Here is a 21,127-nt window from a genome sequence, read left to right as displayed (position 1 = left end):
GCCAAGGGGGAAGATTCCGTCTTGCCTGTACAGAAGTGTCTGTCTTCGGTATTTGGTTGGCTTGCTAGAGCCCAACTCAAGTGCAACGAAGACAAATCAGAGATCCTTCTGTATGGTAACTTCCCCTTGGACTTCAGACGCGAGATCTGGCCCCCGGATCTCCCTCCTCCTCCCTCTAATGGTAACTCCGTTAAAAATCTCGGAGTTTGGTTTGAGGATAACCTGTCGTTCTCAGCCCAGGTGAAGAAGGTCTCGGGTGGCTGTTTTGGCCTTCTTAAGGTTCTTAGGGGTTTTCTTCCTCTTCTCCCTAGAACTGCCAAGGAAACGGTTGTTCGGGCACTGCTACTTTCCCGCCTGGACTACGCCAATGCCCTGTATGTGGGCTTACCCGGCTACTCCATGTACAGGCTGCAGGTGATCCAAAATGCAGCCGCAAGGCTCCTCCTTGGAATCGCCAGGAGCAGCAGCGTTCGCACTTATTTTCGTGCCCTGCATTGGCTGCCCATGGCTGAAAGGGTTAAATTTAAAGCATTGGTCATTGCCCACAAAGCCCTTCACAACCTGGGTCCCATCTACCTGCAGAGGCGGTTTTCATTTTATGTCCCGACCAGAGCTCTCCGCTCTTCAGCCCTTCTGCTGGCCAAGGTTCCTCGTTTCTCCCGGTCCAGGATCGGGGGCAGCTCGCTCGCGGTTAAAGCTGCCGCTGCCTGGAATGCTCTCCCTTTCTTCTTGCGCAACACTAAGGACCCACTCTGTTTCAAACGTCTCCTCAAAACCCATCTGTTTCCATAGCCTTCTACTTTAGTTCTCCTCATTTGGCTTCGCGCTGGGACACTCCTTGGAGTAACTATCGCGCGTTATAAATTTATCTAACATAACATTCACTGTCCTGAGCAGACTCGCCAACGTTAACACTGTCATCTGCCTCAAGTCACTGATCTCCATCCTCGGAGCAGAGGGCCTCCCTTGTTAAATCACCCTCTGAGTCAGTTTTTCCTATCCCACCTGTGGCTTCTCAGCTTGTCTTACCTGCATCTGTGGTGGCTTCTCAACCTGTGCTCCCTCCCCAGTCAACTTTGCCACCCCGTCTCTGGTTATTGAGGCTCCTTTATCCCCAGTCCGGAATCCCAGCTCATGAAGAGGAAGATCAAGAACACTGAGGAGGCATTCTAGGAGTCCTCACTAGAGGAGAAATTACTGTTCAAGGACATTAGGACATCACTGTACTCCTCATTCGCATTCAGGATCCCCACCATTCAAGATCTTCTTATTGATCATGATCCACACTACATTCTAACAGCGGCGGCCAGCACAGGTAAGCGTGGTGAGCGGTGAGCGGTGAGGGAGATGGGGCATGGCGCGGCGGAGGAAAGCCGACAAAGTTTGTAATAGGTATTATTTATTTATGTAATTATACCTATTCCGTCATCTGTCGGCTTCCCCCTTCCCACTCTACTGCGCCGCACCGTGCTTGCCTGTTACGGCCGCCGCTGCATTCTAAACCCACTCTAGATATCCTCCTCATGCATTCTCTTCACATTGTTCACCTGACCTTGATCTCTTGTTCTATTGGGCAGATCCTCCTCAAGATTCTGTAATAATTTCTGGTCTGAGGAATCATCATCCCACTTCTCCTCCCTCAACAGTACTTGTGAAAATGAGAGTAAGAAAATAGAGGCAGTAGGCAGAAAGTTCACGACTGCCATCAAGACGAGGAGTGGTACTGCCATACTCAGGCTTTATCATAGATGCCTCCGGGAGACATTCCAATTTTTCCATGAGAAACTACCTCATGAAGACCTACAGGATTTTTCAAAGGTGTCATGAAAGATTTTGATTGTCTCCAACCAAGTTGTAAGTGCTGCAGCTGACTCAGCTGACTTATTTACTGTTGGATACTCTCATGCGCTTTGCAATCATAGCTACACAATCCCGGCATCAATCCATAGATATAATGGAGAATTTTAAACCTTCCATTTTCTGGAACCTCTACAGTTGGAGCTGATGCAGTCGACAAAATGCAGTGCATGATATCTCAATTGATAGCACTCAAACGTTTTGGCCTTGAGAGATGTTTTGGACAAAATATCGAGTTTTAATATTAGTAATGGTAAGTTATATTTTAGTTGCAGGTTGTTTAGTCTGTATGGGAATCATGTAGGAAGTAAAATGAAATGTATTTTAATTTAATATGATTTTTTTGCAAATTAAATGTTTTTTAATTATTAATTATGTAAATTAATTAATTGATTAATTATTGTGTTATTGTTGTACTGTTTTATTTCTTTTAATAACCATCTTAGGTTTTATATATTTATCACACATGTATTTATTAATGCTGTGTTATTTTTATATAGGGAAGTAGGTTGTAGAGTTATTAAATATTTTTATATATTAATTGATACTTTTGTAATTTACTATTTCATAAATAATTATTTTTATGTGAATGTGTGTATGTATTAAAATGTATTGTATGTATTTTGGGAGTTAGTTAAGTTGATATTTTATTTGTCATTTCCTTTTTTTAATTTATATATTTTTTTGGTATATATATTATATATATATATATATATATATATATATATATATATATATATATATATATAGCTTTCCAAACGACCAAGATTTCCAAAGTCTGTGGCCCGTATACAGGTGGCAAGTCAAACCGGGCAGGTCTCCCGGTGAATATGTCACACACAGCAGTCTTCTTCGAAGAAGGACTCGCACTCAGGGAAAACCAAGATTTATTCACCGTGGTGAATAAATCTTGGTTTTCCCTGAGTGCGAGTCCTTCTTCGAAGAAGACTGCTGTGTGTGATATATATATATATATATATATATTCTTTCTACTGTCATTTAGTAATCTTTTATATTAAGTGTTCAAAGATTTTTTGTGAATAAAAAGAACTTGCATTCATATATGTAATCCTTTTGAAATCAAAAGAGCCTCCCCCCTTAAAATGTTGTCCTACCCTGGAACCTGCAAATCTATTGATGGGATGACTGAATTTATAGGGTCGGTGTTAGCTGACCGGATTGATAGACCCAAATATTTACATTTCCCCCCCCCCCAAAAACAAAAGAAGGGCCACGCAGCAGAGGAGATCCGTCGGTTCCGCTGGATCCACAGAAGCCGGCAGAGCACCTTAAGCCCACTTCTAAAGAGTTGGGAGGGCACCATTTGGCAAGGTGGACTCCCAGAAGGCATATTCCAGGTGCAGGTGCAAGATTGTTGGAAGCCTGTTGCGTCCCTGAGGCTTCAGATCAAGAGGTCAGCCAATTAGCCCTCAAAGTCACTCTAGGGTTCTGGGTTCCAGAGATGCAGGTCTAGTCCTTCTTGCCGAAGCAAGTGGGCAGCATATCAGCACAGCAGGGCAGCAGTTCGTCACAGCAACAGTCCAGCAGAGAGTCCTTTCAGCAACACAGGCAGAGTATCCACAGGTCCAGAAGTGTGCTGAAGAGTTGGTGTCTGAGGTCGTTTTTTAACCCAGTTGTACCTTTGAAGTGGGGAGAAGCTTCTAGAGACATGCCTTTGGAGTGCACAGGTGCCCTGCCTTCCTGGCTCCAGACTAACTACAGGAGTTATGCAGACCTTTGTGTGGAGTGAGGACAGAGCCCATTCAAGTGTAAGTGGGCCCGGATCCAACTCCTCCCTCCCAACCTGCCACTGATAGCCCATCCAGTCACACCTAAGCTCCCCATTGTGTGTGGTTGTCTAAGAGGAATACACAAAGCCCAAATGTCAACTACACCAAGTCATGTGATCCAGAGACAGACTGCAGGCACCAAATGGCTATGGCCAGAAAATGCCAACTTTGCAAGTTTCGAAAAGTGGCATTTTCAAAACTGTAATTTGAAATCTGACTTCCCCATAAGTTAGGATTTTTCATTACAGTTCCAAAGACAGCAATCATGGGTACCTGTTCCCATTTGGAAATTACACTTATAAAATGTAACAAGGTAACTCCAATGTTATCCTATGGCAGAAGTAGGCCTTTCGGTAGTAAAAAACTAATTTAAGACATTTCCACTACCAGGGCCATGTTAAGCTTAAATGTAAATTTCCAACTTTTTAAATACACTGCACTGTGCCCTCTGAGCTGTCCAGGGCCTGCACTAGGGGTGGCTTATATGTATTGAAAAGGAAGTTTTGGGCCTGACAAAAGGTTTATTTTGCTAGGTGGAAATGGCAGTATAAAACTGCACACACACAGGCTGCAATAGCACGCCTAAGACATGTTTAATATGTGACTTAAGTATGTTGCACAATCAGTGTTGCAGGCCCACTTAGTAGCATTTAATTTATAGGCCCTGGGCACAGGTAGTGCCACTTTACTAGGGACGTACAAGTAAAATAAATATGCCAATTGTGTATAGGCCAATCTAGCTTATTTTAAGGAGAGAGCTCAAGCACTTTGGCACTGGTTAGCAAAACTAAGTCAGAAAAAAAGGAGGTCTGAAGGTAAAAGGTTAGGGGGAAAACCAAGGATGCCAGTTCTAACACCTCAGCAAAAAATTGGACAGGAGTGATGTTCACGGTACTTCCTGGTCCCCAAGAATGACACCAATATTTAGCTGATCCTAGACCTCAGGTTGCTGAACTGATACTTGGACAAGGAAAACTTCAGAATGCTGTGCCTGGCTCAGATTTTGCTTGCAATGGAAGGAGAAGGCTGGATGTGTCTCTCAATCTATGGGACGTGTATTTTCACATATTGATCTAGTGATTGCCCAGGAAGTACATGCGATTTGTAGAGGGTTTCTCACAATACCAATTCGCTATTCTTTTGTTTTGATTGACATCAGCACCAAGGGGCATATTCTCAAAAACGTGTGATAATCATCGCAAAAGTAACTTAACGCAACCTAAAACATCGCAGTCTATCGCGGCAAATTTACGCCGTGTTAACCAAGTATTCACAACACGGCAGTACCATACGATAGTCACCAGATAATGCGTCAAATGGCGGTGTTAAAATCAACTCCACGCCGCAAAAATGCGAAACGCAAACGAAAAAAAAACTGCGATGAGGCCAAGCACGATACAAAAAGCTGCGAAAACCAGCCACAGGCCTGCAAATCCCACGCATCTGGCGGGAAAATGCACTATAAAAGCAGAACAAGAAGAACACACCAGAAACAATCCAAAGTGCGCAGCACCACAGATACACCCTGACCGAGCGCAGAGGCCAACGTGAACCCCACAAGCCCCACAGACCACCAGCAAGGTACAACAGGGTCGGGGAAGGCCAGGGAGAAGAGGGAGAGGAAGACTGGGTGCAGTCCGCAGCAACACAAGACCAGCATCACGGAGGTGACAGAACACTACCAGCAACTGTCCCACCACAATCAGACTACCTGGAATGCAGCCGGAGTGTCGAGGGGGACAATGGATGAGGGCAAGAGGCGCTGGCATGACCTGAAAACCTAAACCAGGCACAAACCCGCTGCCAACAGGAAGGCAGCAACGGCGACAGGAGGTGGGAATAATGTGCCACAGGAGGAAATGGAGGCCAGTCATCAGTGTGGAGACAGTGCAAGGAGGTGGGAGTACAGACATAGCTCGAGAGGACCTACACAACAACAACAGGGTGAGTAACGACCAGGGACTGGGGGAACGGGGAGAGATGGACACTCATGCACAATCAAGTATAGCACACTGCACACCCACAATGACCCAGGATCATGTCCATCATCCCTGTGGCACACTGCAGCACACACACATAGCAATCACAGCACATCCCATGACAATGTGGCACAAAGTGCAACGCCGACACTGCAGAACAGGGGACACAACTGGGTCCGCTCATGCGCAGAAACAGGCCAATCACATTGGACAGAGCAGGGAACTGTGAGATGCAAATGCACGGGTTCAACCTCACATCCGTCATGTTGTCCAATGTCCACTCTCCCCCGCAAATTGCCAGCACCGCCCAAACAAAGGTAAAGAGAAAACGGCTGGCAAGGAGGAAGAGATATATCTAAATCTATTTCAACATAGGAAACCATAAATTGCCCTATGAACAGTACACAGTCCTGTTGTTAGTTCATCTTTCATATTTCAAAAAAATCACATACCACAGACACATTTTTACAGGATCTTTTCGTTATCGTTTCTAGTTATCGTTGTAATGATTTTTTAGTCATCAATATTTCGATATTCTCTTTTTCATTTGGATATCATCTTTTTAGACATACAAACATATATACAAACTACAAATAAATACACATCACAAACACAATTCATAAATTCCTTCTACCCATATAATAGAGAAAACAGTGTTCACCAATTAAATAAAGGAGATACACCTTGAGGTCGTCATATATGCACACGAGGTAAATACCCCTCTACAATCTTAATTCAGAAATGTGCATTCACTCATTCGAAAGATATATTAATTATATTCAGACTCCTCTTGTCAAAGACTGTCGACGTGGTCAAGTTTCGGCCTTGGTATCCTTCTAGGCCTCCTCAGGACAAGGGTGAGGAAACTTGTAGAACAAAATCCAGGTGCCCTTCAGTCAGAGCACAGTTCACGACAGACAAAAATGTCCAGAGAATCTCACTTCGTTATTTTCTTACAGATCCCATGTCACTAATGGAACGCCACTAAATTTCTTAAATGGCTCACCGAGGCATATACGCCGTTCCCCACTGTAAATACAAATAAGGGGAAAGTATACATCTAACGTTACTTGAAGACCTCCAATTTCCTAACTACTTCCATTTAAAGAGTTCAAGCAGGTGGTCCAAGCACTTGTCCTACCGAGGCTAGATTACGGCAGTGCTACCCTTTGTGGCCTGCCCAAATACACTCTGGCTCCGTTAAGGGCCTCACTGAATGCTGCTGCGAGATTGGTTACAGGCACCAAACGCAATGAGCGCATTTCGCCAGTCCTAAAATCTCTAAATTGGCTCCCCTATGAAGCACGAATCCAGCTAAAAATTGCCACGATGGCACACAAAGCTATCCACTTCAAGACGCCAAGGTATCTGGCGCAAAAACTTGTACTATCTTGTGGTGTAAGAGACTCTAGAAGCGCTACTACCTTTCTTTTGAAACCACCTATCCTTAACAAAAAAAGAACCTCTAACAGAGCCTTCTCTGGCGCAGCTCCTAGGATATGGAACTCTCTTCCTCCAGAAATACGCATAATCACCAGAACAACGGTGTTCAAGCTGGAAGTCAAAAGATTCCTGTTGAATAAACTCCTTCAGTAATTGGGCTAACCCCGGGGCCCGTTGACATTATTCTTTCTTCCTTGTCGTTACACTGTTCTGGGCTTATCATATCATCCATGTGATTCTTCGTGCACTTTATGATTCTTTTGTGTATTTTATTTGTGATTGTTACGTTATTTGCCTTCCAGTATTAATGTGATTGTTAAGCGCTCTGATATCCCTTGGGATCTTGTTCGCGCTATATAAAACTTTATATAAATAAATAAATAAATACTTCCTGCACGTTGCACAGCACAAAACTCAATCAGTAACGGTCCATGGGTTGCGGTGCACTGAGTCAGTGGCACCTGGAGTGCTGAGCAGGGGATCAGGCAGATGATGGCATCCACCACAGGCCCGAGCAACTCCGTTAGTCGGCCAGTACCACTGTTTCGACTCTGGCAGATGGTGGATGGAGTTGGCCCTTGCGATTGTGGCGTGTGCCTCTTGCGGTGATACGATGTCCTGCCCGGTCAGGCCTCAATTTGATGTGTGAGCCCTGGTGGTCCGTAGTTGAGGCCACATACACATGGCACCGATGACCCCCGAACCACTCTCACAGAGGTCATCCAAAATTCATTCAGACAGGGTCCCTGACGTGAGCTGCACAGAGTTAGTGGCCCCGGATGCACAGCGGTTGGCACAGGCCCACCGCCACGGGACTGAGGAAGGGCCACGCGGACTGGATGGGTCCTCATCTATGTCCGAGGTGAATGTGGTGGAAGGTTGCAGGGGACAGTGGATTGTGTCGTCCAGGGCATGATGCAGAGGTCTGATGTTATCCGGAAGCAGCAAATGGAGGAGTGGAAAGCGACAGCCTCGTTGCCACCACCAATTGACAGCCACATGAGGATAAAAACTACCCCTTAATCCATAGACTCAGACTGCACCAATGTACAACCAGAGAGGGTCCATGAATGTCGGGGAACAGACTTAGTGGCACCGGGGCTGGGAGGGATGCAATCTGCGATGATGCCGGTACACTGATATGAACTCATTGCTAAATCACGACTCTGTGACCTACTGGACCACAGTGTAGGCCGGAGGCAGCGGTCAGCAGTGGCCCACAGACACGTGTCGTTGGCTCACGATGCACAGAGTTAGTGACACCAGGGCAGTTGTCGGTAGTGTCCGATCACCTCCGTACCGATGATCCTATTCCCTCTGGACTGCAACGCGCCATCCTCTTATGCCTCTCCTTGTGTGCAATGATATGTATTCTGCCTTTGAATAATCGATGTTCAGTTCCAATTCTGTGACCTACTCATGCGCAGCGTAGGCCGAGGGCAGTAGTTCGCGTAGGCCCACAGACACGTGTGGTTGTAATACTATGCACAGACTTAGTGGCACCACATCGAAGGGAGTATAGTGACATAAACTCTGCCTTAAATAATGTTCACTGCCATGGTGTAATCAAGACTCAGTTTCAAATGTGTGACCTACTTGTCCATATTGTAGGCCGGAAGCAGTAGTCAGCAGGGGACAACAGACATAAGAATGCCATGCACAGAGTTGGCACCACATCGAAGGGAGTACACTGATATAAAGTCTGCAATGAACATATGTACTCTGCCATTGTGTAATCAAGACTCAGTTCCAAATGTGTGACCTACTTGACCGTAGTGTAGGCCGGATGCAGCAGTAGAGTACGTCGACGAGAAAGGAGTAAAGCGGGCCTGTGTCGTGGAGGCCGTGATGGTCTGAGGAGGCTGCCAAGGTCACGGGCCTCTGGCTTGGAGCAGGTGATCAGTGTGGCCTGGCTGCATAGGGGTGGGCCTGACGGGTTCAGGGTCCAGCAGACACACAGGATCGCAGGCAAATCCGCTCACGAGGATGGCGTCGGCCTCATGGCGGGGTGAGAGGCGCCGCCCTGGCAGAGACGGGCATTCCGGAAGAGGACCACGCCCAGGGCTACGTGCTTTTTATTCACACCCCTACGCTGACCTGGCATACGCCGGGCCATCCCACTCCGCTCATGCTTACGGGGGGGGGGGACGTAACAGCCAACATTTCAGCAAACTCCCCCACTGGCTGGGGTGACATGGTTGCGCCCACTGTCCACTGCACTTCATACTCCAGTGGTGTATGTCGCCATGGATATGGGTGTGTTATGCATACTGCGGTCTGTCCAGCACATCGCCGCCACTCTTGGCCTTGTGTACTTTCCCAATCATTGTTCTCCTGCCTCCTTCACACATGCCTGGTTCCCACCTCTCCCCACATTGCGCTTTTGTGTGGCTGAGGTGCCATACCATTGATGGCTCATGTTCACGGCTTGCCCAGGTTACCATTGTAAGTTGTTCTGTCGTGTCTGGTGGGTGGACATTTTGTTTTGCATGTTGTATGTGATTTTGTGAGGTGTGCATTGCCAGAGTTGTGAGTTGCATGGTTGTGGAGTTGAGGTATGTGGGGTGTTCATTTGGTACTTGACAATGGGAAGTGCATTCCCATTGGTGCCATCCTGGAAGCGCTGGTTGATGATGGACTGCAGATTGATGTGAGACATGTGCTTTCTGTAGAGGTGATTGTGTGCTGTGTCACCAGGGGGCACGAGTAGGACATGTGTGCTGTGGATTGCCCCCAACACGTGCGTGCATCCAGCTAATGCATATGGTACTTGCTTGGTCTCCAGCGGATCCTGCGCATTGTGGTGGACGTATAGCTACTGGTGTACCAGGCTGATGATGGCATCCAGGACAGGTGTGAGGGACTTGGATGCGGCTGGCTGTGAGACTCCTCTGACTCTGGCGGGTGTTGGTTGGGGGGGGTACCAGAGGCCAAGAGGTGCAGCACAGCCTGCAGCTTTGTGTGGGGTGGGATGTTGGTTGTCCACTGTGTTGGTGCCATCGGACTTTTGGGCGATGATGTTCAGGATGCGTAGGATGGTTGTTCTTTTGAGCCTGTAGTGGGCAATGACATCCTCTGGTGTTAAGTCTGTGAGACTGGTGCTTTTCCTGTGGGTCTGCTGTCTTCGTCCTTGCTGCCTCTGTGGTGGTCCTGGGGCAGAGAGTTCTGGGGGGGGGGGGGGGGGGGGCTCAGTCCTGATGGTCCCACTACTGCTCAGTCTGTTGGGCTCCTACACCCTTCTGGTTCACTTATGCATGCTGCCTCATGAGGGCTCCCCAGTGGTGCCTATGCGTGCATTGGTCCCAACACCAAGGAGATATAGAAAACTCGATAGTGATCTCTAGGGACACTGCAGTGGAATTAGGTTAATGGGGGAGAGGACAACGTCTTGCGAGGTAGGTCCTTCTCCCTTACCCTCCCGACAGTGACTGAAGTAGACTCACACACCTTTTGGGTGGGATGCACAACTGCAAGATATGGACATCAGAGGACTCTGGTCACCAGAAGGGCAGACATTACATATCAATCTGCTAGAATGACAAATGATTTGGATAGCTCTCCAGGCCTTCCTCCCATCCCTTTGTGGTCAGTCTATCCAAATCTTGGCCAACAATACCACATGTTGTGGTACATCAGCAAACAAGATGTTTAAGGCTATCATCCTGTTGGTCCAAAAGCACTAAGACCCTGGTCATGAGCACACCAACAGGGGCTGTGAATAGTTGCTAACCATTTAACCAGCTTTTTGAACATCAGGCCAACAGCCTTCGCTTACACAAAGGTGGTTGATGAGATTATTTCAGTTCATCACCCCTTGACTAAGAAAACTCTTTGAAGGTACCTTGCACATATACTAGGGATATACATTACCCTTACTCCAACAGAGCTGCACAGTAGCCACAGTCAAAGTTGAATGTAAAACTTTGGCAGCCTTCTCAGCCTTTCGTTTCTATGTCTCCTAGACCACCTGAGGGAATTTGAGCACACTTTACCAGTGTAAAGTTGTATCCACTGGCTTTAGCCAGTGGAGTGCAGGTAACAGACATTTGCAAAGCATCAACGTGGTCTTTCCTCCACACCTTTGCCAAACATTGCCTTGGTTGTTCTGTCCTGCTGAACTTCCTCATATAATTTTCTTCATACCCTCCTGCTAGGGTAATATTGGTTGGAAATCTATTCATAGTGGAGGAATCTGCAGGTAGAAGTATCTATCAGAAGAAAAGGTTACTTACCCTTAGTAACGACCTTTCTGGTGTATACTCTTACCTACCTGTAGATTCCTTTCCGACCCTCCCTCTTACCCATTCCAAAAATACTCTTCCAATCACTTAATAAGATGCCTAGTTGTTGCACTGCACCTATATACTGTTGTGATTAATCTCAATACCTCTTAAATGATGCCGAAAAAACAAGGCAGAACTGACGTCATGGTGATTTGTACCTCTGATGTCATTATGGTGCCAACCCCGACATCAACTCAGAGCTAGCATCCCTGCTGGTGCCTAAGAGCTATTTCAGAGTATTTCAGATGCAGTCTTGTTTCTGGACTATTCAAGTAATTAACATTTTTGTTTTTTCACCATTTCTATTCTCTCTTTGTCTTGTTTGTAGGGGGCACACACTTCCCATCTTTTCTCTCCACTTCATTGCTTACTTCTTCTTTTACTTAAGTCACTTCTCCCACCTTGTCTTTGAATACCTTTTTCCCAGTTCTCCACTTGCCTGTTCGCAAATAGTCTTAGTCTACTTATTCTCCAGACCCTTTGCCCCTACCTGTACCCTTGTACCCTTGTATCTCTTCTCCTACCTCTATCATAGTACCTCCACACCTTTCTATACCCTGATAAATCTAGTGATGCCTAAAGTCAGTATCCACATCCCTACCTATGCCCTTGTACGTTTGCCTTACATATACCATAGTATGTCTATACCTACTTATACAAGTCAAACTGAGGAGGACCCCAAGGTGTGCCTGGTTAACTTACAAACTGTAAATAAGCCTCTTAGAATTTGGCTCCTTTGATATATTGGAGAACTACAAATGGGACGCCATCCACTTTGCGAATGTACTTCAAGAAGTAGAAATGAGTCTCAATATGGGTGCAGTCCATGAACCCTTACCCACTATCAATGTCTCCACATCAATTGTGCCATATGTTCTACACCTAGCCCAGTCATCTATCAATGTCAGGTCCAAATAAAAATGTAAGCCTCTTTAATTTAAGGACCTTGAATACATTTCTATAGGTTTTTCACTACTGCTACTAATCACTCATTGCACGTTGCACTTTTTGTAAACGATTTTACTGTTTTTTACTGACGCTTTTAAAAATTAAACTGTTCTTGTCATTACTGCCTTCTGCTCCCGATCCAGCGGTGTCCGATTGTTAGAGTGGGCCCGCTGTACTTTGGCGTCAGCTCTCTAGCTTTTTTACATCCTTGCCCATAAAAGTCGCGCTGGCGTGACCGCGCAGCGTGAGATATTCAGTGCTTGTGTCCGCGAGTGCGAGTTGTTCTCTACTGCTGCTAATCACTCATTGCACTTTGCACTTTTTGTAAATGTTTTTTACTGTTGTTTTTTAAAATTAAACTGTTCTTGTCCTTACTGCCTTCTGCTTCTGATCCAGCGGTGTCCGTATGTTAGAGCGGGCACGCTGTACTTTGGGGTCAGCTCTCTAGCTTTTTTACATTCTTGCCCATAAAAGTTACACTGGCGCGACCGCGCAGCGTGAGATGCATGGTGCTTGTGTCCGCTAGTGCGAGTTGTTCTGATATTGATGAGGTGGAAGGGATTGAACTTTTAGGTTTTGCGCTAAAAGACCACAAAGGGCATGCGCTGACAGGTATAGTTTGCTATAGGCCTCCTGGGGCAGCCAGTCATCAACAACAGCAGAGTCTAATCGATGTTTTTAGCAATATGGCGCTTACCCATACTAGACTGCTTATTTTGGGGGATTTTACCTATGGTCCAATGGGAGCCCGGACTCAGGCTATAAAAATCTCCTCCAATCCTGTGAGAATTTGAACCTGCAACAATGGGTCACAGAGCCAACACATAGGGAAGGCCATGTTTTGGACCTAATTTTCTCGGTAAAAAATGTTATAGGAGTAGAAAACATCCTGCCCGTGGGCTGGTCTGACCATTACTTGATCAAATTCCGGGTATATAATCCCAGGACAAATATCTTAAATATCAGTGCAGCGAATAACTTTCAAGGTAGGGACTGGAATGGACTTCTGAAAAAGGCAACACTTTCCCCTATATTCCTCATCAACAGGTTTCTTGATGCTGACAAACAGGTGGAAGAGAATTATGTAACCTTTTGCGAACAGATAAGCAAAAGGCTTGATCAGATAGCCCCCTTAAAAAAAATTTTTTAAGTAGGTAGACCGTCAGCCCCATGGTATAATGCAAAATTGAGAAAATTGAAAAAGGACTGTAAGCGGTCAGAACGGAAGTGGAGAAAGGTGTATGCAGAGGAGGATAAAACCATCTGAAAGGTGACAATAGCCAACTATAAGAAAGAAATCTTCACTGCTAAAGCGGAATACTTTGCGGATATTATTCTGAAGGCACATAATAATACTAGGAGTATTTTTAAAATCGTGAATGATATTGCTAATCCAGACTGTACAAAAAATAAGATTCTTCCCACACAAAATCTTTGTGACAGCCTAGCAACTTTCCTTGTGGATAAAATTAGCAAAATCATTGATGGGCTGAAAACGGGCCACGCGGTTAATGCAGAAGATCATAACGAAATGGCTAGGAGGTCACCACCAAATCAGAAGGAGAGGCGGGTAGATGAGGCCAATCTGGGCCTTCTAGATCACTTTGAGATACCTTCTGAGGAGGATTTTAAGAAAGTTACTGCAGGTGTCTTCTCAGGCTCTCCTATGGATCCACTACCTCAAAAAATATGGAGAGAACTAGGTGCAGAGCTCTTCCCGGTGCTCCGGTTGATTTGTAATCAATCTTTGAGTAGTGGGCTGGTAACAACTTGCCAGAAACAAGCAATAATCACACCACTTTTGAAAAAAGCTATGCTTGATCCAGCATGTCCAAAAAGCTACAGACCAATCTCTCTTCTACCCTATCCGGTGAAGATTATAGAGCGTCTGGTTAGCAAGACACTCTCCCAGTTCTTAGAAGTCAATAACAAGCTAGAGGATGTGCAATTCGGCTGCTGACCAGGACATGGGACAGAGACTGGTCTGGTGACCGTTCTGGACGATCTTCGAATGTGAGCAGACAGGGGACAATCAGCTATATTGATTTTGCTGGACCTGTCTGCCGCATTTGATAGCGTCAACCATGAAGTCCTTCTGGCGAGGCTGGAAGGAGTTGGGGTGGGGGGGCATGGCATTGAAGTGGTTTCAATCATATCTGGACAATAGACAACAGGCAGTAGCTCTCCCCGCTACCGATCAGAGTTTACTAATATCCAGCATGACGTCCCTCAGGGGTCCGCAATCAGTCCGATACTGTTCAATGTTTATATGAGCCCTTTGGTTGCTGTTATTAAGTTGCATAACGTAAATCTTGTAAATTATGCAGACGATACTCAACTTATCCTGTCACTGGAGGGAAATCAATCCATATCCCTGGGAAAATGCCATGCTTGTATGCAAGATACTGCACAGTGGTTAAAAAATAATTCTTTGCAATTTAATGGCGACAAGACGTAGATCCTATGTAGTGCAGTCTGAAAAGTTCCACTTTTACTCCCAACTGCGTTTTGGCCTATTCCTTCGGTCACACCACTGATACCTTCCGAGATGGTGCGTAACCTGGGAGTTACTTTTAATGACAAGTTGAGTTTGGAAACTCAAGTAAACAAGACAGTCGGGAGTAGCTTCTCTCTCATTAGAGTCCTTCGGAAGATTCTTCCATTGTTACCAACACAGGCCAGAGCGCCGATAGTAAGGAGTGTCATCTTGAGCTGGCTGGACTACTGCAGTGCTTTGCTATTGGAGTCCCCAATGTATCTGATTGGGAGACTCCAAAGAATCCAGACAACAGCGGCTAAGCTAGCCCTAATGAGACCTCGACGCTCATCAGCCTCGCAGGCTCTCACGGAGCTCCATTGGCTTTCAGTGCTACAGAGGATGCAATTTAAGTCACTCTGTATTGCTTTCAAAGCTCTGCATGGTCTTGGTCCTAAACCGTTGCAGAATAAATTTGAATGGTATGTCCCCACCCGTAATCTTTGCTCTTCCTCAGTTAAATTGGTGAGAGTGCCCAGGTTTAGAAAAACAAAATCGGGAGGAAGAGCCTTTAGCATTGCAGCGGCGCAGCTCTGGAAGATTCACATTTTCCTTTATAACTTAAGACAAGGCTGTGTTTATTTTACCTTATTATCACCAGGTTGCAGATAGCAGGGCCTGATAATTAGGGGTGGGCGGAATTTGCGTAGTCGCGCTACGCTAAGCTCCGCAAAATGTTACAAAATCTCCGCGAGCATGCAAAAGTTCTGCGAACATGTGGAATTGTTTGTTACGCCCGTTCGCGATGTTTTTTTCCTGTTCTCGAACGCTGTTTGCGTGCTCGGGGAGAAATATCTAGCATACATGCATTTTGAAAGCGCGAACAAGCAAAAAATTCCACGAAGCCGCGGATCGAGAAATTTTGGGCAATTCCGCATTCTCCGCGGAACGCGAAATTACCCAAATTCCGCAAGCGGAACGAAATTTACCACTAAGGCCTACTGATAATGAGCAGTGCTCAGTCAGATTTACCCAGGCTGTGGCTGGGGCACAGAAGTGAGGAACTGAAGCACTGACGTATCTAACTATTAAATATAAGTCCTTGTCAACTCAATATTGGAGTGTGAGACCAATGTGATGTTTCTGGATGCTTTTAAATTGGAGAAATTTAAAATGAATAGTCACCTTAATGATTAAATTAACTCTTCATTTTAATTTTCTCCCATTTCAAAGTGTTGCATTTACAAACAGAAGGCCTATAGCTTCTAATGGCCAGTAGACATTGTGCCATATGTAGAACTGAAAAATACAGCTACTTTTTAAATGAGAGAAATTTAAAGTGCAGAAAAATGTTCCATATTTTGTACATTTTTGCAGATCATTTTTCTGCACATGAAATTTCTCCCATTTGAAAAAATGCTCATGTTTGTGTTGTACATGTAATGATGCCACTTATGGCAAAAGGTATTTCCTGTGCCGCAAGTACATACAACTGGTTCTGTTGGGTAAGCACCACGAGGTGCTAGTTTAGAACCAAAGAATTTATTCAAAATCACAATTGAATTATACTAAGCAATCATGAATGTACCACACCTACAACCAGTTAGCAAAAAATATATAAATGTATTACTTATTTTGTTTTGATTTTTTTTTGTTTTTTAGACAAACTTTGCAAACACTTAGCACAGAAAGTTAATACGGGCTGTTTTACAAAAGAACACACTAACAAATATGCAGACAATTCAATTGGTGACTCTGGTGATATAAAGTGAAGTGAGTGACCTTTCAAATTCAAACATAAGCAAAACAATAAAATAAATTATCTGTCCTTTTCCGGTCCTTCACTTTAGCTTACACTATTTTCAAAATGACTAACTATAGTGAGCCTTGTCATGAGATAGTTTCACGTCGATGTTTCGACCCTGTGGGTATGTGTTTGTAGATACATCAAATAGGGTCTTCTTCAGGACTAGTGACAGCCCTTGTTGGTTTGATATTCAATTGATGTATCTGCAAACATTTTGAAGAAATGCTTTGGTTCTAAACTAGCACCTCGTGGTGCTTACCCAATGGAACCAGTTGTAGCTTTCTAATTATACACCCAGGTTCCGAGGGAGACAGGGTGACCCCATTGATCTTAATGGCAAGTACATACAACACAGGCTCTGAGTCACCCATACACATATATCCCATTCATACGCACACATGTTCCTACATCCCCAAAGACCACACTGTCAATGACACACATAGCAGCCCTGTAATAGTGCCCCTAATAAGGTAATTTTGTAAAACCATAGTATCTTGCTCTTAAAGACAATTAGGCTGGGTGTGGGGGCTTCTGGTAACAATAATATTCACTGATCAGAAGTAGCTTTCACTACAAAAAAGGTTGGAGACGCCTGCCTTAGTTGGTAGAGACTATCTAGCCGCAGATTCCTTACCAACTCTCTGATCCTCCCCGCTCTGAGAACGGATTTCTCTCCATATGGTGAACCTTGTAGGTCCTTAGTGCTGACACACTGGTACAGCTGCATTTTGTCGTGCCTCTGTACTTCTGGCATGGAAATGTCACGAAAATAGACTGTTGTCAGCCCACTGGTGTGGTGCCTATATAAGCACTGCGCACGTCACTAGCTATGCAGACAGCGCCAACGGGGAGCCGAACAATGCCACCTATCAGAGCACAGAGATTCTGCTCAAGATTTTCAGGATACAGTCTGACGCTGACGCCTGGGGAATTTTCTAAGCTAAGGTATCTGTGTATAGCTAAAGTCTCTACCAGATAGGCATTACAGAACGTAAGTAACTTGTTCTTTAACACTTCTGTTTTGCTACTTTCTATCATTTCCTTCCATCTTTACTCCTTTCTAATGAATACCTTTCTCTAAAGTGTTCTCTATTTCTTTCACCTGTCCACCATTCCCTACCTCACCTTATTATCTATTTACTCGCACTTTCTGTTCCATTCTCTTTTAAATGCTTGTCTTCTAACTCCTCTTCTCCTATCTACTCCTGGTTCACCCTCTTCCTTTCTCTCCTTTCTCACATGTTACTTGTACTGGATATCTCTGACCTCTGCAATCTTGTCATACAGGTAAACATGATTGTTTTGGGAAGGGACCTTGGTATCCCCAAACCTTACGGGCCCATCATCAAGGAGACTTGCTGCCTCGAACAAAATATCCGCTCCATTCTTCTGCCCCTGGAGCTGAACTGCACTTTCATTGATGACATTGTGTCCTACCACCAGAAGCTGGGAGAGGTGCACTGCGGTACCAATGTCCGTCGGAAGTCGTTTGCCTTCAAGTGGTGGAACATGGTCCCGTAAATTGTTGGCCATGGCAGTTTGAGCTCAGTATTGGACGGACAGTCAGCACAACTTCCTTTTTCTCGTTTCAAAGTCTGAAGAATATTCCTCCTGTCCAGGAAAACCCCATTCCTCCAGTCCTAATCACAGGAACCCCTTGGGAAGGCGAATCGTGCATACATGGCATCTCCACCTTGTGCACTTTCCCAGCGGCAAATGCTTTCTATGTTGTGAATTGGTTATTGATACATAGTTTCAGAAATAGAGTTTTGTTAACTTTTTATAATGGTGCAGGCAAGAGCATCAGCAAAAATCACGCCACTTTAGCCTGATTTAAGTGCCCCAATCTACCCTGCTAATACGTAGTTTTCACTTCCTGTGGCTAGATAGATATCCTTAGATAAAGCAATGTGTGCAAAAGTGTGGAGGGCGAGTCCCTTACACGTCATTGTACAAAGGAAAATCGTTAGTGTTTTCATCCCCTGTGACTGTATCTTTAATTACCTTATAAGTAATCCATGTCCATCCCTGGGAAGTGTAGGGCATGTGAAAAAACTGCCTTGTGTTAGGCCTTATGAGGCTATACTCTGTTTTAAGTGCTTTAGAATGATTTGAACGAACATGGGACAGCAGTAAGGTAAAGTATTGTCCAAGCTCACAGTGCTGCATTTGGAACCGCATTTTATTCGATACCAGTGTTTTGTTGTAGTTGTTACTGAATTATAGATTGCATTTAGAGACTTTCCTTGATTGTGTTTAATAGTGAGCATTGAAGTCCCCTAACTGCGAAGAAGCGAATATTTTTAAAGACAACTGTTGGTAAACTTAGATACTACTAGAAATAGAACATATTCGTCATCACACGAGAAAATCGCTTCACATTTATGCTGTACAAGATCTCATAAAAACAGAGGCATCGTTTTGAGATAACAGAGTATTAAATCAATGCCTACATGCACTGGAGGAAAAAAGTTATGATTGACATCGATACCAGACAGGCAGGGCCGGCTTTAGTGCTGGTGGCGCCCTGTGCGACAATGTTTGTTGGCGCCCCACCAATGATCACATCCACCACGGATTCTCTCACTAGCACCCTTTAACAGTGACCAAGTCTCCATAACCATACTCTCTCAGATGCATTGAATTAGTTATATAGCGCCACTCATACCAGTGTAGGGTGTCCAAGCACTTTGCATCAGAAACACAGAGACAATCAATCATACGTGTGTAAATCAGTGTATAGGAACTGTTACATAAGCCAAAAGACTAAAAGTGTAGGAGTCACATGTCATCCATACTGGTAGGCAGTGCAGTTCAAGAGTGCTTGGTGTGGAGAAGCACAAACTCAGAGTCGAAAAAGAAACAGCATAGTTGGGAGTTTTCTTTATTAATAAGAATCAATTTCAAGCCAAATTAACCCTTTTTGCAACATTAATCAATGTTCTAATAATGTATACTTTGCAGTGTGTATGCAGTTCTAGGATGAAAGTTAATAGCTCACTATTCTATATTAGGACTTTAAGTTATAAATTGCAAGTAACAAAAAAGATGTCTCTTTTGAAAGCAGTAACCTGCTGATCTGTTTACATCATAGGCACCCTGTAATCTACTTGGTGCACATTCTTTGCAGCAGGCATATTAACCCTCAGCACTAACTTCACCTAAATCAAAACCTCAACTATAGAAAATGCTTATCTCTCTCCAGGAAGATAATTAATCACACGAGTTATCTTGACATTTATGTGAGGCCTGGTAATTGCCGGCGGAAAGAAACGCTGCAGCATGTGCTTCAAAAGCTTAATAAACTTTCAAACAGGGCGCCCCCAGGAAGCCAGCACCCAGTGCGGTGGCACCGGTCGGACCGCCCTAAAGCCGGCCCTGCAGACAGGCCTCGAATGTCTGTGGCGATGTCTCAAGTTTTCATAAAGATTAGTAGTGCAAAACATTAATCACATTTTTGTACGTCACTTTAACAGCTGCTTGGTGTTTAAAATTAGTGCGAATTATTTTTGTTTGCTTTTATTATAGTATGTTTTGGCAAATGTACACATGTGGATACTTCAAAATATGCCTCTGGATTTCCCTCTCAAACAAGTAAATGGTAAAAGTGTTTCTTTCATGTACGTGAGGCCTAGTCCATGCTTGCTGATCCCAGAGGACACCAGATTATTTTTGTGTGCAGTTTATTGTATCTTCTAGAGGTGTTGGAGTGAAGAGGTAGGTTTATTGAACTGTCTTTTTGCGAGAAGCAGGTGTTGGTGCATTCCATCCTTGGAAATGAAGTCTGCTGAAGGTGGTATCCCCAGGGCATTAAGATTAGGAACCATCCTCAATAGTCCATCAGCAAATAAAGTCAATTTCGGCATTGTAAAGGATTACAATGCCACAGTAAAAGGCAGATGAAGGAGCGAGGTGCTTCTCAAGAAGCGTTATTTGTGGACATATTACTGTACCTGTACTGTACCTGTATGTGCCATAAATGTGGTGACTCAGATGCAGTTTCCAGAATAAATTGGGAATAAAAAGGCTTGTAATCCAAGGTGTGGGTTCATGTTTACTGCTTGTGTTGTTTACTAAATGTATAATCAGATTGTCCTTTTTAGGGCTCTTGATTAGCTTTCGCCACGCCTTACAATGACTCGAAACCATGCTGCTGAAATAATCTCTTGCAGGTGTTATTGCTTTATACGTTTGGGAGACCTGTTTTGTGCTCATGGATTCTGCTTTACACAAGCACGCTGCTCGAGCCATCAAAGGATTAATTCACCTTGTAAATCATACAGCAGATGTCAAGTAAAATGTGTTAAAGTCTCTTTCGAATGAAAATAGGTAATTTCTTCAACTCTTGTGTTTCACTAAAGTACATTACACTATATATAAAAAGAACAGCTTTTAGGTCTCCCCTAGGCAGTCTGTGCGCTGTCTCTTTGAGACATGCTGTGTTCAGTATGTGGGCTTTCATTCTCCTCTTCGCAGCCGATAGAAGTGCGTGTTGTTCCTAAATGTTTGCTTTTCTATGGTTTATTTTCCTTATTTGATCCCAC

General features: G+C 44.5%; 1 protein-coding gene across 1 annotated transcript in view; it reads left to right on the top strand.

Annotated features, from left to right (window-relative positions):
- Positions 1 to 20,622, top strand: part of LOC146867919 (protein-arginine deiminase type-2-like) — a 692,226-nt gene extending 671,604 nt beyond the window's left edge. Inside the window, exon 16 of the mRNA XM_085608647.1 lies at positions 17,871 to 20,622. Coding sequence (XP_085464773.1) covers positions 17,871 to 18,104 — 234 coding nt within the window. The 3' untranslated portion in view covers positions 18,105 to 20,622. The remainder of the gene's footprint in view (positions 1 to 17,870) is intronic.
- The last annotated feature ends 505 nt before the right edge of the window (positions 20,623 to 21,127 follow it).

This window comes from Triturus cristatus, chromosome 1_2 (assembly GCF_964204655.1).
Source record: "Triturus cristatus chromosome 1_2, aTriCri1.1, whole genome shotgun sequence".
Classification (NCBI taxonomy): Eukaryota; Metazoa; Chordata; class Amphibia; order Caudata; family Salamandridae; genus Triturus; species Triturus cristatus.
Note: the sequence above shows the minus strand (reverse complement) of the source record. Positions and strands in the feature narration are given on the sequence as shown.